The following is a 14,698-nucleotide window of genomic DNA, read 5'->3' as shown; positions in this document are numbered from 1 at the left end:
ATTCATTTTCACCAACGGAACAGCAGCAGGCTGCTGGCACCCAGATCACAAAACAGAACATGAGTGCTCCCCGGAGCACCCCACTTTTGCTCCAGTTCAACAGCCCAGCCTCTGACAGCACAGTGGGTGTGCTTGGCTTTTACTCAGTGTATGTGGAATTGCACATGGCCTGTGCTCCTTCACGGACGGCTTCTTTCCTTCAGTAGTGTGCCCGTGAGAGCCATCTCACTGAAGAAATTTATCCCAATTTCTTTAGCCAAGCTGCTGTTGGTGGACATGTGTTTCTAGCTGTAGGTATAAAGATTAACGCCATCTTGCATCTTCTCACGTCTTTTGTTGGGGACATACCAGAAGAGCCCCAGCAGGGCTGTAGGGCATGCAAATGTGCACCCTTCCTGGATGGCACCGTAAGGTTTCCTAGGCTACTACACCATTCCTCGTTTTCTGTCCATGTTCTATAAAAGCTCCAGTTGTCCCTAATGTCGTCAACATTTGATATTTTCTGTTTTTCATTTTAGCTATATTGGTGATTCATAACACATCTTGAGGGCCAGGCATGGTGGCACGCGCTTGTAATCCCAGCATTCGGGAGGCTGAGACAGGAGGGTCGCAGTTCAAGGACAGCCTCAGCTACTTAGTGAGGCCCTTTGCAACTCAGCGAGACCCTGTTTCAAAATAAAGAATAAAAATAGGTCTGGGGGTGTAGCTCAGAGGTAGAATGCCCCTGGGTTCCATCACCAGTACCGCAAAAACAAACAAACAAACAAACAAACAAACAAACATAACACATTCTGAACACCAGGACTAGAGCTCAGTCATGTTCCTTTGACATAATAGTCATGTGTCTATTTCTATCAATGGCTCTCAAACCTTTTGACACTGACATGCACAACAGTGTGTTTACATTTTACCTAGTAACCAGTATGCATCCATACTTACACTCAAATGCATATGTTTTAATATATTTACATATAATTGTTTTATATGTGTGTGCACATTTATTGTATATGTGTATTGTGTAGTGGAGAGAGAGAAGAGGCTTAACAAATTAATAATCACATTCTGTCTTAGTCGATTTATGATGCTATAACACAATATCAGAGACTAGGTAATTTATAATAAATAAAAATTTATTGATGGCAGTTCTGAAGGCTTAAAGTCACAATTAAAGCACCAGCAGGTTTGATAACTGATGAGACCCCAATCTTCACTTCTGAGACAGCCCCTTCGACTCTGCAGAGGGAAGAGGTGTGTTCCCATATGGCGGAGGTGTAGAAGAGCAAAGAGGCTAAAGGGAACTGAGCTCACTTTTTATATCTGTATGAATCCCACCCATGAGCATGGGAATCCTCATTGCCCAAACCACCTCTTGAAGGTCCTGCTTCCTAAGCTGCCACAGGGCAGCCAAATGTCAACGTAAGTTGTGGAGGAGATTAAAATCCAAACTGTAACACCCACATCAGAGTGCATTACACTCTGCCCTCTGAGCAAGACTACTGGATAAGTCTATTCAGAGAGAGAGAGAGGGAGGGAGGGAGAAAGGGAGGGAGGGAGAGGGAGAGGGAGAGGAAGAGGGAGAGGGAGAGGGAGAGGGAGAGGGAGAAGGAGAGGGAGAGTCCAACAGCCTGCTAGTTGAGAGTCACTAGATTGATTGGCCATGCTTTCTCCTTCCAGAACTGTGTACAGGGCTTGCATACCAAATAGGTCTGAGCTGCCCTTCGGAGAGGCCTGGCCAGCCAAGCTCTCTACTGTCAGCTTAGAGCTCAGGGATCCAGGATGAGTTAGACAGGACATTGGCCCTGAACAGCCAGGGGTGAAGAGGTTGAGATGCTTGAGTGCAAATCCCATCAGAGTGTCAAGAATCATGACCAAAAAAAGCCAAGCCATCCTGAAACACCAGAGACGAAGCCAAGGCTGGGAGCAGCAGGGAGCGCAGGGTACGGGACCGGGTGGGTGGTGACAGCTCTAAGATCTTCCATACTCAAGGTTATAGAAGGAGACCCGGCTCAGAGAGGGGGCTCCCCGCCCTCACAGTGAGGTGGACAAGTATTCATTATTAGACAAACACACTGGGCTGCGGGGCCTGTGAAGTCCCTTGGAGCCCAAGTTCCCAGAGGGAGGGGTCTCGCTGTGTGCTAGGAGTTGGGGACAGTTTCTGCATCCGCTCTTTGGGCACGCGCAGCCGGCTGTGGAACGGACTCAACACTCAGCACACGGCTTCTTGGCAGATCCAACAACTTCTACCTGGCCATGCTGCTCTTCATGCTGTTCCTGTGCATGTTACCCACCGTCTTCGCCATCGTCCGCTACAAGCCGTCTCTGAACTGCGGGCCGTTCAGGTGAGCCGCTTTGCTTGCTGTGCTTCTTCTGGGGCCACTGAGAGAGCTGGAGGGAAACTGAGCCACACGAAATTATATTCTCTTAGCCGGGTGTGGTGGCGCACGCTTGTAAGGCTTGTACTTTGAGAGGATTGCGGGTTCAAGGACAGCCACAGCTACTTAGTGAGACTCTCCACAGCTTAGTGAGACCCTGTTTCAAAATTAAGAATAAGCTCGCCGGGCGTGGTGGCGCACGCTTGTAATCCCCGCGCTTGGGAGGCAGAGACAGGAGGATCGCGCAGGTTCGAAGCCAGCCGCGCGCGCTGGCTTAGGAGACCCTGTTTCCAAATAAAAATGTAAAAATAGGTCTGGGAGTGTAGCCCGGAGGTAGAAGGGCTTCCAGGAACCCCAGTACCACCACCAAAAAAAAAAAAAGAAAGAAAAAAAGAATAAGCTGGGAGTGGTGGCGCACGCTTGTAATCCTCGCGCTTGGGAGGCTGAGACAGGAGGATAGCACAGGTTCAAAGCCAGCCTCTGCTGACTTAAGAGACCCTGTTTCCAAATAAAAAATCTAAAAAATATGAGTGTAGCCCAGAGGTAGAAGGCCCCTGGGTTCCATCCCTAGTACCACCAATAAAATAAAGAAATAAATAAAAATAATAAATAATAAAATAGGGTAGGGGATGTAGATCAGAGGTCAAATGCCCCTGGATTCCATCCCCAGACCCGAAAAAAATAAAAAAAATTAGGGCTAGAGGTGTAGCTTGGAGAAAGAATGCCCTTAGGTTCAGTACCCAGTACCGCCAAAATAAAAATTGCATTCTCCTCTTTGTTCACAGAAAGGACAAACAGAATAAAAGGAGCTCAAACTTGCATCTTGTAAATCCAAGGCTGGTATTCTGGCTTGGAAAGCAGGGTTTCTGTACTCATGTTAAGAAGCCTAGCTCCTTTAAAACAAAATAGGAAAACAGCATTGCTCCTGGGCTAGAGAAAACGTCTGCCTGTCCCAAACCCAGAAAGAGTTATTGAAAGATAGTCACATCATTTTTTATTTTTTTTGGCAGTACTGGGAATAACTTTTTATTATACATTTTCTAGTTGTATCCAGGCAGAAACATGTAAAACTATCTCCACCTAGCATTTAAATTCATTTTGATGCAACACATTTGTAATACTCAGAGCCTATCTTGGCTTGCACTGTTAAAACACACACACAGACACACACACACACACACACACACACACACACACAATGTGATTGTTGAGCTCATATTCAATTCAGTGTAGTAAATTAGAAATTCAGTGTAGAAATTACTTCACATGAAATCATTTTGGGAACGTTATGGATCTTTGGAATATTTGCCTTCATTTTTTCTAGCTGACTTTGAGAACCCATCTGCAGGCATCCAGCCTTTTTTTTTTTTTTTTAATGTCTTATTGCATCCTTCTGGGAAAAGCAATCAAACTGAAAATGATATTTCTCTTTCTCACAGTGGACAGGAGAAAATTTATGACATCGTTTCAGAAACTATTGAGAACGACTTCCCCACGTGGTTCGGCTCCGTGGTCGGGTACCTCAGCAGCCCTGTGGTGATCCTGCCGGCGGTGCTGCTGCTGTTGTGAGTGCAGACCCACTAGTGCCCGGGGCCTCAAGTGATCAGCACAGACGACTCTGCTTTCAAATAAAAGTGTAAACTTAGACAAAGTGAGCAGTACTTGCAGCTGGAAAAGATGCACAATGCCCCCAGCTTCCTCCCCTTCTCTTTACTTTGCCAGTGCAGAGTTTGAGGTCAGTGGGGGTTGCTGCAGAAAGCAGGAGAGAACAGGGGAATAAGCATCCTCTTCCGTGCTCAGGGGCTGGGAACATGTCGATGCATCTTGCCCGTGGTGCAGTCAGTGAACAGCCTCCTGATGCGTCCTGAAAGGCCATGAGCTGGTTGCAGCCCACTCACTGTTCTGCGTCTTCTGTTCTAGCATGCTCATCTATTACCTTCAGAGCATCGCACGATCACTGAAGCTCAGCAACCAACAGCTCAGAGTGCAGATCCAAAACGCAAGTATTTTGCCAACTTTGCTCTCGTGAATGTGGGTCAGCCCTCACGCACCTGCCTGAGCTCTCTCTGGTGTGGGGATGCAATTGAGGTCACCCCTTCTGGTTCCTGTGACTCTTGGCCACCCCCTATAGGCCAAGGCCACTGCATCAAGTCTCTTAGAGTCACCAGAGGCAGCTCACCCCGCCAGGAGACAGCCTGATTGCCCTTCTCCATCAGCAAAGGACCTTACTGATGCCTCTAGCAGTTCTGAGCTCCTCTGTGGCCACACCAAGCCCTCAGCATACCAGGTGCTTCCACAGTGCACTGGCAGAGAAGAGAAAGGCCCTGCTCAGTCCTGTGTCAACTAGACATTGGAGCCCAGCAATGTTGAATGTTGTTCCCATCCCAAAGACTCACTTCTTCCACATCCTTCTCTCCCACCTGGCCCCAAGCCCCCTCTCTGAGCAATCAAAGGCAGACAAATGTTCCCTAAACTTCCACAGGCTCTTTTCCTCTGCATTCCCCAGGAGCTCCCCCAGGAGCAGGACCAGGCTGAAGTCAGGGAGGCACCCAGGCTCATAACAAATTCATGGAGGCGCTCAGGGTCATGCCAACCCTGTCCTCCTCAACTCCGAGAGTGAGTGCCCCCTTAGATATGACGCCCTGATACGTCACCGCCTCATGTTTGCCTTGGACCTCATGCAAAAACTCCTTCCACCCTGTCCATCTAAAGAAAAAACTCCCACAATACATCCATTATTATTTTTTTTTACAAAGAAATACAAACTAAATTTGTGAAAAGTCAAATTGGAAATTTGTTTGGACTTTCAAAGGGTATTTTGCCAATTTCTATCTCCATTGTTGCTGATCTGAGTTTTCTTCTGTGTGATGCAAGCCAATTGTCACCTGATAATTGATGTCTGAGCATCCCTAATCTAAAAATCCAAGCGTGGCGTGGTGGCGCACACTTGTAATCTCAGCATTTGGGGGGCTAAGACAGAAGGATCCGGGTTCTCGGCCAGCCTCAGCTACTTAGTGAGACCCTTTGCAACTCAGTGAGACCCTGTTTCAAAATAAGGAATAAAAAATGGGGCTGGGGGTGTAGCTTGGAGGTAGTATGCCCCTACGTTCGATCTCCAGTACCACAAAAATAAATAAATAAAATAAAATAAAAACCCCAAACCTGAAATGTTCCAGGACCCAAAACATTTTGAGCGTAAACATGGTGCAATGAGTGAAAAATGCCACACGATGAAACCAGGTTTCATGCACAAAATTGTTTTAAAAATTGTGTAAATGTACAATCAAGCCATGAGTGTAGAGTATATATGAACCCTAAATAAGTTTTCTGTATAGACTTGGTTCTCAGCACCCAAAAACCTCATTTAATTATTATGAAAATAATTATATGGTAATGTTACTATGCAAATAACTCAAAATCCAAAACATTTCTGCTCCTCGCCATTTCTTATAAGGAGTCCTCAACCTGTATGGACAGAATATACACATGAACTAGAAACTCACTATCCCCAAATAAAGTCCATTAGATATCAAACCTTGGCTCTCAGGCCTCTGCATTTGCTCACTGTGGTAACAGGTGGGTGCCCAGAGCGCTCAGTTCCTGGGGGCATCAGCGGTTCCCTGTCACCTGAGGGACAATGACACAGAAGCCTTTTTCCTCCCAAGAATAGGATCGAAAGAAAAGTGATTATCATTTGCGTTTCAGGCAAGATCTGGAGATAAGAAGAAGGCTGCTCAAATACTAGAAGGTAAGCATATTTTAAAAAATGCAAAACTCTGACTTCTCAATTGATAAATATTTATTTGTTTGTTTATTGGGGCACTGGGGATTGAACTCAGGGGCACTCTACCTCTGAGATAAACCCCCCCAGCCCTATTTTATTTTTTATTTTGAAACAGAGTCTCGCTCGGTTGCCAAAAGTCCACTACATTGCTGAGGCTATCCTCGAACCTGTGACTCTCCTGTCTCGGCTGCCCAAGTACTGGAATTACAGGTGTGCTCCACCACGCCGAGCCTGACGGGCATTGAAAGCAGATCAGTGGGGTAGTTTAAATTGCAATATCAGTAAAAAAATTTCTAGTGGCTTTTCATAATCCACTAGACACAATAAAATGAAATCAGCCAGGTATAGTGGTACATGCTTGTAATCCCAGTACTTGGGAGGCTGAGACAGGAGGATCACGGGTTCATGGCCAGCCGCAGCTACTTCTTGAGGCCTTCTGCAACTTAGTGAGACCCTTTTTCAAAATAAAGATCATAAAATAGGGCTGGGGCTATAGCTTGAAGGTAGAATGCCCCAGGGTTCCCTCCCCAGTACTGCAAAAAATAAATAAATAAATAAATAAATAAATAAAATAAAATGAAGTCTAGGGCTCCAAATACTTATGTGAAATCTCCAAATTTTACATTATACTTGAGCCGATAAATAATCCAAAACATGTGAAATCAGAAGAGGGCTTGAAGTGAGAGAGAGAGAGAGAGAGAGAGAGAGAGAGAGGGCACGGCGCAGTATCCTGGAACACACCCCAAAGCGGGTCCTGACCTCCTTCCCTTGCTGCACTCCCTCCGGGTGGCCCAGCTCTTCTTGCAAGCTGCCTTCCCAGGCCCCTGCGCTAGGGTCCAGCTTCTGCAGGTTCTGCGCTCACTGTCCCAGCCCCACTATGTGATGCAGCCAGCCAGGCCCAGCCACAAAAGCAGATTCCCCAGTAAGGATCCCCAGAGGCAGGCGCACCACCTCTCCCCAGGTCTGCCAACTCGTTCCCAGATGGGCTCCTTGGGGGAAAAGAGAAAAAACTGCCCTCCACAAGGAATGAAAGTGTGTGTGTGGGGGGGGGGGGGGTTCTGATGTGGCCCCAAAGGAGGCAAGTGGGCAGGCGCAGCTCAGAATAAAGGGGCGGCCTCTGGGGACACTGACAGAGCTCACTGTGGGGCAAAAGGACTCAGCCCTCCCATTAGCCCCCATCTCCTCAGAACCGAATGAATGAGGCCCTAGTGAGGCTCCTTGGGCTGCTCCTGGGTGGCTTTAATATTGAGCTAGTTGGGTGAGACCTGTCCCCTACAGGGAGATTCCTGGAAGTTTCCCGAGACCCTGGGGTGATGCCTGTTCCACCCACCTCTGCCAGAGAAGCCACTAAATGGCAGTATGAAGGGGGACTGTAAAACTCACTGTAATTGCAAGGGGTTGCTAAACATCGCAGATTGAGCCCAGCTTCAACGACCTAACAAGATCCTCAAAATGAGCAAACCTTTGTTTCAAAATTAAAAACATAAAATAAAATAAAAAGGGCTGGGGATGTTGCTCAGAGGTAGAACACCCCTGCATTAAATCCTCAGTACAGAAAATAACTAATAATAGCAGTAATAATGATAATAGTAATAAGTAGCTGGGTGTGGTGGCACATGCCTATAATCCTAGTCCTTGGGGGCGGGGGGGGGGGGCGAGACATAAAGATCGCAGGTTTGAGCCTAGCCTGGGCAACTTAGCAAGACTCTGAGCAACCTAGTGAGGCCCTGTTTCAAATAAAAATAAATAATAAAAAAATGCTTGGGGTATAGCTTGGAGGTAGAAGCCCCATGGGTTCCATTCTCAGTCCACAAATAATAATGATGATAATAATAAGAATAGTAATAATAAGTAACCAATTGTAGCTCAGGTAGTCCCTTCTAAAGTCAAGATCCTCACAGATGTCCTCACAATGCTCATTTCCAGTTCAAGGCCACATTTTCCAAAATGCTATGTGAACGGTTTCTAAAATCTTCAGTCTAAAAGCTTTATTAGATAGAGAGAGAACCAGGGCCCCAAGGCTATTCAGCAGCCTGCCTGGCTTCACAGAGACTTCTAAGGGTGCATGAAAGAGTCTGGGGTCCATCAGTGCCCTCCCTCACTCCCTGCTCTAAGGCTCTGCAATGGGATGATTAGCATTCCCAAATGTCTGCCTCCCACAGGCTGGGTGTGTTTGCAAGCCACCCGGCTGCTTGTAGACTCCATCGTGAACAGTCATGAAACTTCACAGCTAAACCAGCCCCGAGTTTTTCAGCTTTCTGTTACTATAACAAATACCCAAGGAGAGAAGGCTCATTTAGGCTCACAGTTTTAGGGGCTCCAGGCTACAATCAGAGGCCCTGTTGCTTTGAGTAAGGCAGTGCATCATGGTGGGGGCATGTGGTAGAGAAAAACTCTCCACCTCAAGGTCAGATAAGAAAGTAGAGTGGAGCCTCACAGTTCCTATAAGAGCACGCCCCAGTGACCTAATTCCCTCCCACCAGGCCCTGCCCACCTTGTAAGGGCTCTACCACCTCCCAATCTCGGGGACCCGAACACATCGGCCTTCTGGAAATAAAGACCTAAACCATAGCAAAGGTCATCTTCTCGTATGCCCTCCCTCTGCCTGCAGCTCGAGCCCAGCCCCAGGAGGAAAGCACCACGAGGCTTTCAAAGGACAGTGACCTCGCCAGCCCGCGGGCCTCAGCACGTGTGGCGACCCCCCAGAACAATGGCGATGCGGTCAGTTTCAGCTCGATGAGCAGCAGGAGTGGCAGGATAGAGACGGTCACCGGGTCCATGCCCCAGAGTCCTGGGCCAGCACACAGAGGGCCCTGTTCACCTCTTCCAGGCATCTCTCGAAGGAGGCCAGAGTACCGCACCAACAGGTGAGGCTTTCCTGAGCGCAGTGGACGCCTGGCTTCCTGGGATGAGATGCCAGCGCTGGCCCAGGAGCCACAGAGGGTGCGGGCCAAGGGCCATGAGGGATTTGAACGTCTCCATGGTTTGGGGAAGTCAGAGCCACTAATTTCCAGTCCTACCAGAAGACTGGCCCTGAGGTCAAGAGACTGAGAAGAAATGGAGGCGGTGGGAGAAGGAGGCCAGGGTTTGTCACTCAGGACGAATCCTTCTTCCCACACTGGCCGCCACGTAACCTGCAAGTAAACCCGCCTGCCAGCCTAGGGTATGCGTTTCCATAGCCTAAAAAATAAATGCCTTTTTAATTGTTTATCTTCCGATTTTAGTTCCAAACTGTCCGTCAAATTGGCAAGAACTTCCACATTGCAAATTCAAATTGCACAAGTTATGGGCAAGGTTATCTGTGCATTACATGGGTGGACGGGCTCAGTCCTCCCTGTTGGAGAGCAGTAGAACCTGCTTCCTTTAGCAGAGGTAGGACAGTGAGAAGAATGCTGGCCCAAACTTCTATGAGAATTACCTTTGTTCTGAATTTAGAATGATGGAAGTAATTTAAATAATTTTAAAGTTTTTCGTGTGTGTGTGTGTGTGTGTGTGTGTAGTAGTAGTAGTAGTAGTAGTAGTAGTAGGAGGAGGAGGAGGAGGAGGAGGAGGAGGAGTAAGAATAGGAGTAGTACTGGGGATGGAACCCAGGGGCATTCTACCTCCAAGCTACACCCCCAGCCCTATTTTTTATTCTTTATTTTGAAACAAGGTCTCTCTGAGTTGCAGAGGGCCTCACTAAGCAGGTGAGGCTGTTTGCAAACCACAATCCTCTGATCTCAGCCTCCCAAATGCTGGGGTTGCAAGTGTGCGCCACCACGCCTGGCTCTTTTGGTTTTTTGTTTTGTTTTGTTTTGTTAAGACAACTTGAACTCTTCCCTGATGAGCAGCTGTCTTCAGGTTTGTGCAGGGCCTGGACAAAGGGGGGGTTACTCAGATACCCCTGGCTGCCACTGGGAACCAAGTGAGAGCCCCTAGGCAGATTCTAGTCTTTTCTGGGAAAGAACTTTCTAGCAGTTGTAACTCCCACAGTGGAAGCTTGAGGGCGTTCCTGAGGAGCTGGAGCACTGCTCAGAAGATGAGGAGATGCCTCTCACATGTAATCCACACTCCAGAGCCACACCTGCTCCATGATGAGATGCTGAAAACCCCCCTTGCCCATGACCCTCAAGGACATGGGCGCTGAATATTACATCAGGGTCTGGGAGTCCCCACACTGAGAAACCTCCTTGGCTCAGCTCCCTGAACATCTGTGCTACAGTCCACAGAACCCCCAACACCTGAAAACTGGTGCAGGGCAGGGCTCTGAGACTGCGGCCCTTGCCACTGACCGCCCTGTCTTACAGGTGCCACCGTGGGCTGTGGGCAAGCACGGGCGACCTTCACAAGGACAGATCCCGCATGCCCTTGACATTCACACAGCGCGTGGAAGATGCTCACTCAGAGCCTCTTTTCCGAAAGAACTTTCGGCCGGTCAACCCTCCTCTCCGTAACCCTGGGGTCCTGATCAGAGACACTCATGGTCGTAGATCACATGGCCCCAGATATTATATCATCAGTGAACATGACTCTCACAAGAAAACCCACCCATCTTTCTGGCCAGAGAGACACTTTAAGATAGATGCTTCGGGTGATCTGGTAGAGATGCGTCCCATGAACATGCGAAGGTACATGCCCCGGACCCCTCAACAGCCTCGCTCTCCACAGCTGAGTGAGGAAGAGGAAGAGATGCTGAGGCGAGGGATGGCCAGACGGCCGCTCCCCCCTCGCTCCCTCACAGACCTCCATGGGGATCCTCGCTTTTATATTGGCGAAGGGTCAGAAGACGAGACTCTGGATCTCGAGCACCTGGGAAGGATGCGCTACGTGTCTGAGATGGATGGTTTTGGGGATCAACTCAACAGGCCCCTGCGCGTGCATAAAAAGCCACACGCCCGGAACATGCAATACTCGCAATACCCCGCAAAGCCCAGGGTGGAGCCCTCCTTCACAGAATCTGATTCCATGTCGGCGGCATCTAGTAGTGACCAGCAAAACAGCAGTGCTGACCAGTACCTGCAGGTTCTCCACAGCCAGGGCAGGCGCCCCAGGTCCGCAGGCCCAATGGGCCAGAAGAAGAACACGCCTGGGCAGGCACTGGATCTGAGTGACCTGATTTGTTCAAATGTCTAGGCTCCCTCTCATGCCCCACACTTGTGCAACCAACACTGGCCAGCATTTGGTCTCCGCTTCCAGAAAGAGAGAGGAACCTGTGCAGTGGTGGTGGAGGTGCGCAGAGTGTGCTCAGGGTGACTGCAAATCACGGGCTGGCGGGACATCTCACAGCAACAGCAGAGGACTCCCAGAGGGAGCTGCGCTTGTCTTTAGGGAAGAGTAGAACAACACTGCACCGCGGCTCTATCTTTCAACACACGAATATCAGTGCTACCCAGTAAGCATACAGATGTTAGGTGGGTGATCTTGAAGATATCACAATGCTTAGCTTGTGGGAATAATCACTGTATTAACAACAAAAGTAGCACATTTATTGAGAGCTGCTTTTACTCTGTTTCCTGGGCTCTATATCTGTATTAATTAGTCAGCACACATGGCTTGGATGTAATCCAGGGCTTATCCCTAAGGCTCATTGGAGGGCTTATTGGGAAAGATGGGGATCAAGCCTTAATAACAGTCTTAGCTGGAGCCAGGACATTAAGTCTCTTCAGGAACATCTAACATCTGTCTCTCCACCTCTCTGCTGCATTCTGTGTTGGTGTTGGTTGGCCTCGTTTTCTCCTGTTGCCAATAATACTTCCTCCATGTGATAAGCAGAGAAGGAGTTTACCACTAGGGAAAAATGCCAGGTCTGCAGCATCCTGCCAACTCTCCCAAGAAAGAGCAGGGCTGCCCCTCCCAGCTTCTCTTGATCTTCCACTTTCTGGGCCAATCTCTTTAGACCCTTTGGCATTTTGTAGGGTTGGCAGTGAGTGTTCAATCTGCCCTGATAAACAGGATTATGTCCTCATTCCTATCTCCATCTAACTCTTTTCACTCTAAATTGTGTCCTTTTTTTTTTTAACATTTCTGACTCCTCCATTATACTGAGTGTCTTCAGAACAAAGAGGCATCTTATTTATTTCTTCATCCCCAGAAGCTGACATTCATGGATATTATATTTGCTTTCTATTGCTACTATTAATCCAAATAACAATAGAGTCTCTCCAAAGATAGTTTCTGAAGAAATAGTGAGCATTGTGCTATGCACTAGGAATGCAAATAACGTAGCAAATTGTGGACCTACTCAAAGGATATGAGGCAAGGGGAAGCTTCTAAAAGAAACTTAAGGATCACGGTAAGTGGTCTGAATCAACCATTATTGGCTACAAGGGTCAGTAGCAAGGAGGGCTTTATTCCAAGCTCAGAGACAGTCATTGAGTAGACATCCTTGTAGGGTTGGGGTCCTGTCTGGGAAGGTCATGGGGCCTCTGTGTGAGGTCCTGGTTCCAGTGGTATTTTGTGATTTCTCATCATTAAGCACATGTACATGAAATTCCCTACTTCACAACTTCCAGCTTTACTGCGTGGGGTGGGGAGGAGCCCGGCTTAGGACTACAGCATGAGCCAGGCACAGTGGCATCTACTTGCCATCCTCTGGAGGCGGAGGCAGAAGAATAACTAATTTGAGGTCAGCCTGAGTACCATAGTAAGACCTTATCTTAAAAAATAAACAAGACAAAAGGTTAAGCCCTGCAACATTTCCAAGAAATTAAAAACAGCTCACACACCCAGAGGTAAACAAATTGCCTTTCGGTGCCCTTACACTCTGGTACGTAGTATTAGGTTATGTCTTTAATCTTTAGAAATTTAAAAGATGCCAAATAGTGTAAAAATTAATGGGTCAAGCAGCCATAGTCCAATCTTAAGGGTCAACAAATGGTGAAATTTAATTTTATTCCCATATAGCCATTTTAATATTATTAATATCAATGGTGATATATCGTAGGCATAGTCTAAGTTCACCCTGATCCTCATGCTAAATCATGTGTCTTCCTGATGTCAAGAGTATGGTATGGCCTAAATCCATTGTATATATTTTTTATAGTTATAGATGTCGTATGAGTAAATACATACGTGTAAACAGCCATAAACATCTAAGTGTGTTTCACTTAAGTGAATGCTTTTTTTACACACCATTGTAGGTGGTCTATCAAAGACATATGCAGACCAAACTCACATATTATAATTGAGGCATAGTATTTCACCCTGAGAATAAATTGTATAATATTTATCCATTTTCTTTGTGATGGACCCAAAAATCATTTCTGATTTTTTACTATCAAAAATAATAGTACATTGTTATGGTTAGATATATAATGTCCCCTGAAGAGCTAATGCATCAATGTTCAGAGTTCATAGAACTAAACCATAAGCTCATCAGTAGATAAATCCATTGTAATTTACTGGGTGGTGAACCTAGGCAGGTGGGGTGTGGACAGACAAAGTAGATCCCTAGGGGTGTGCCCTTAAGGAATTTGCTTTTGCCTCTGAATCTCCTAGTGTGCTCTCTCTCTCTCTCTCTCTCTCTCTCTCTCTCTCTCTCTCTCTCTCTCTCTCTGTCTGTCTCTCTCTCTCTCTCTCTCTCCCCCCCTCTCTTTTTCTCTTTCCTGTTGCCATGCCCTGACATCTGCAGACCCAGCCTGACATATACCCACTTCTGGAATCTCAAAAAAACTATGAGCAAATAAATCTTCCTCCCTCTAAGTAGTGTGATCAGTTGTTTGTGATTATAGCAGTGAGAATATTAACTGAGACATGAATTACACATTTTTTATGTGTGTGTGTGTGTGTGTGTGTGTGTGTGTGTGTGTTACTGGGGATGGAACCCAGGGGCATTCTATCCCTCTAGGCTACATCCCCAGACCTATTTTATATTTTATTTGGAAGCAGGATCTCACTAAGTTGCTGAGAGCCTCACTAAGCTGCTGAAGCTGGCTTTGAACCTGTGAATCTCCTCCCAAGTACTGGGATTACAAACGTGTGCCACCATGCTCAGCTAAACTACGCATCTTTTGTGTGTTGACTTTGAAGTGGATATTAGCCTTCCTCAAAAAGGGATCCTTAGCTTTTTTTAAGGTACCCATCACCGTAGCAGAGGAGAGGGCCCTTGTTCTAGGGGCCTCTCCAAAACTCTATCCTGTCATGCTATAATGATATTGGCCAATCTGATTTAAAAAAATGTCATTTTATTTTATTTTACATTTATGTTACTGGGGATTAAACCCAGGGGCATTCTACCTCTGAGATATGTCCCAAGCCACATTTTCTTTTTTGTTTTTTATTTTCAAACAGGGTTTTACTAATTTGCAGAGGTCCTCACTAAATTGCTGAGGCTGGCTGTGAGCCCATAATCCTCCTGTCTCAACCTCCCCAATACCAGGATTACAGAAATGACCTTAGTTTGCTTGTTTTATTGTTAGTTTTACTCCTTAGGTTGGCTGGCCATTTGCACATTCTGGTGGTGAATTGCTGCCCCCTCCAAACCTCCACTCATTTTCCAGTGCTCAGCCACCATTACCTTGTGAACCATTCCCATGAGCTCCTGACGCAAGAACTGCTTTATCAG

General features: G+C 47.0%; 1 protein-coding gene across 1 annotated transcript in view; it reads left to right on the top strand.

Annotated features, from left to right (window-relative positions):
* The window catches only part of TMC3 (transmembrane channel like 3), a gene marked incomplete at both ends in the record, with an annotated part of 37,365 nt that extends 26,097 nt beyond the window's left edge, over positions 1-11,268 (top strand). The window contains 7 exons of the mRNA XM_080691672.1: positions 2,229-2,339; positions 3,812-3,937; positions 4,293-4,371; positions 4,504-4,659; positions 6,078-6,120; positions 8,768-9,023; positions 10,443-11,268. Of these exons, the coding sequence (XP_080547798.1) occupies positions 2,229-2,339; positions 3,812-3,937; positions 4,293-4,371; positions 4,504-4,659; positions 6,078-6,120; positions 8,768-9,023; positions 10,443-11,268 (1,597 nt within the window). The remainder of the gene's footprint in view (positions 1-2,228; positions 2,340-3,811; positions 3,938-4,292; positions 4,372-4,503; positions 4,660-6,077; positions 6,121-8,767; positions 9,024-10,442) is intronic.
* Between the last annotated feature and the right edge of the window lie 3,430 nt (positions 11,269-14,698).

This window comes from Muscardinus avellanarius, assembly GCF_963383645.1.
Source record: "Muscardinus avellanarius genome assembly, chromosome: 3".
Classification (NCBI taxonomy): domain Eukaryota; kingdom Metazoa; phylum Chordata; class Mammalia; order Rodentia; family Gliridae; genus Muscardinus; species Muscardinus avellanarius.
Note: the sequence above shows the minus strand (reverse complement) of the source record. Positions and strands in the feature narration are given on the sequence as shown.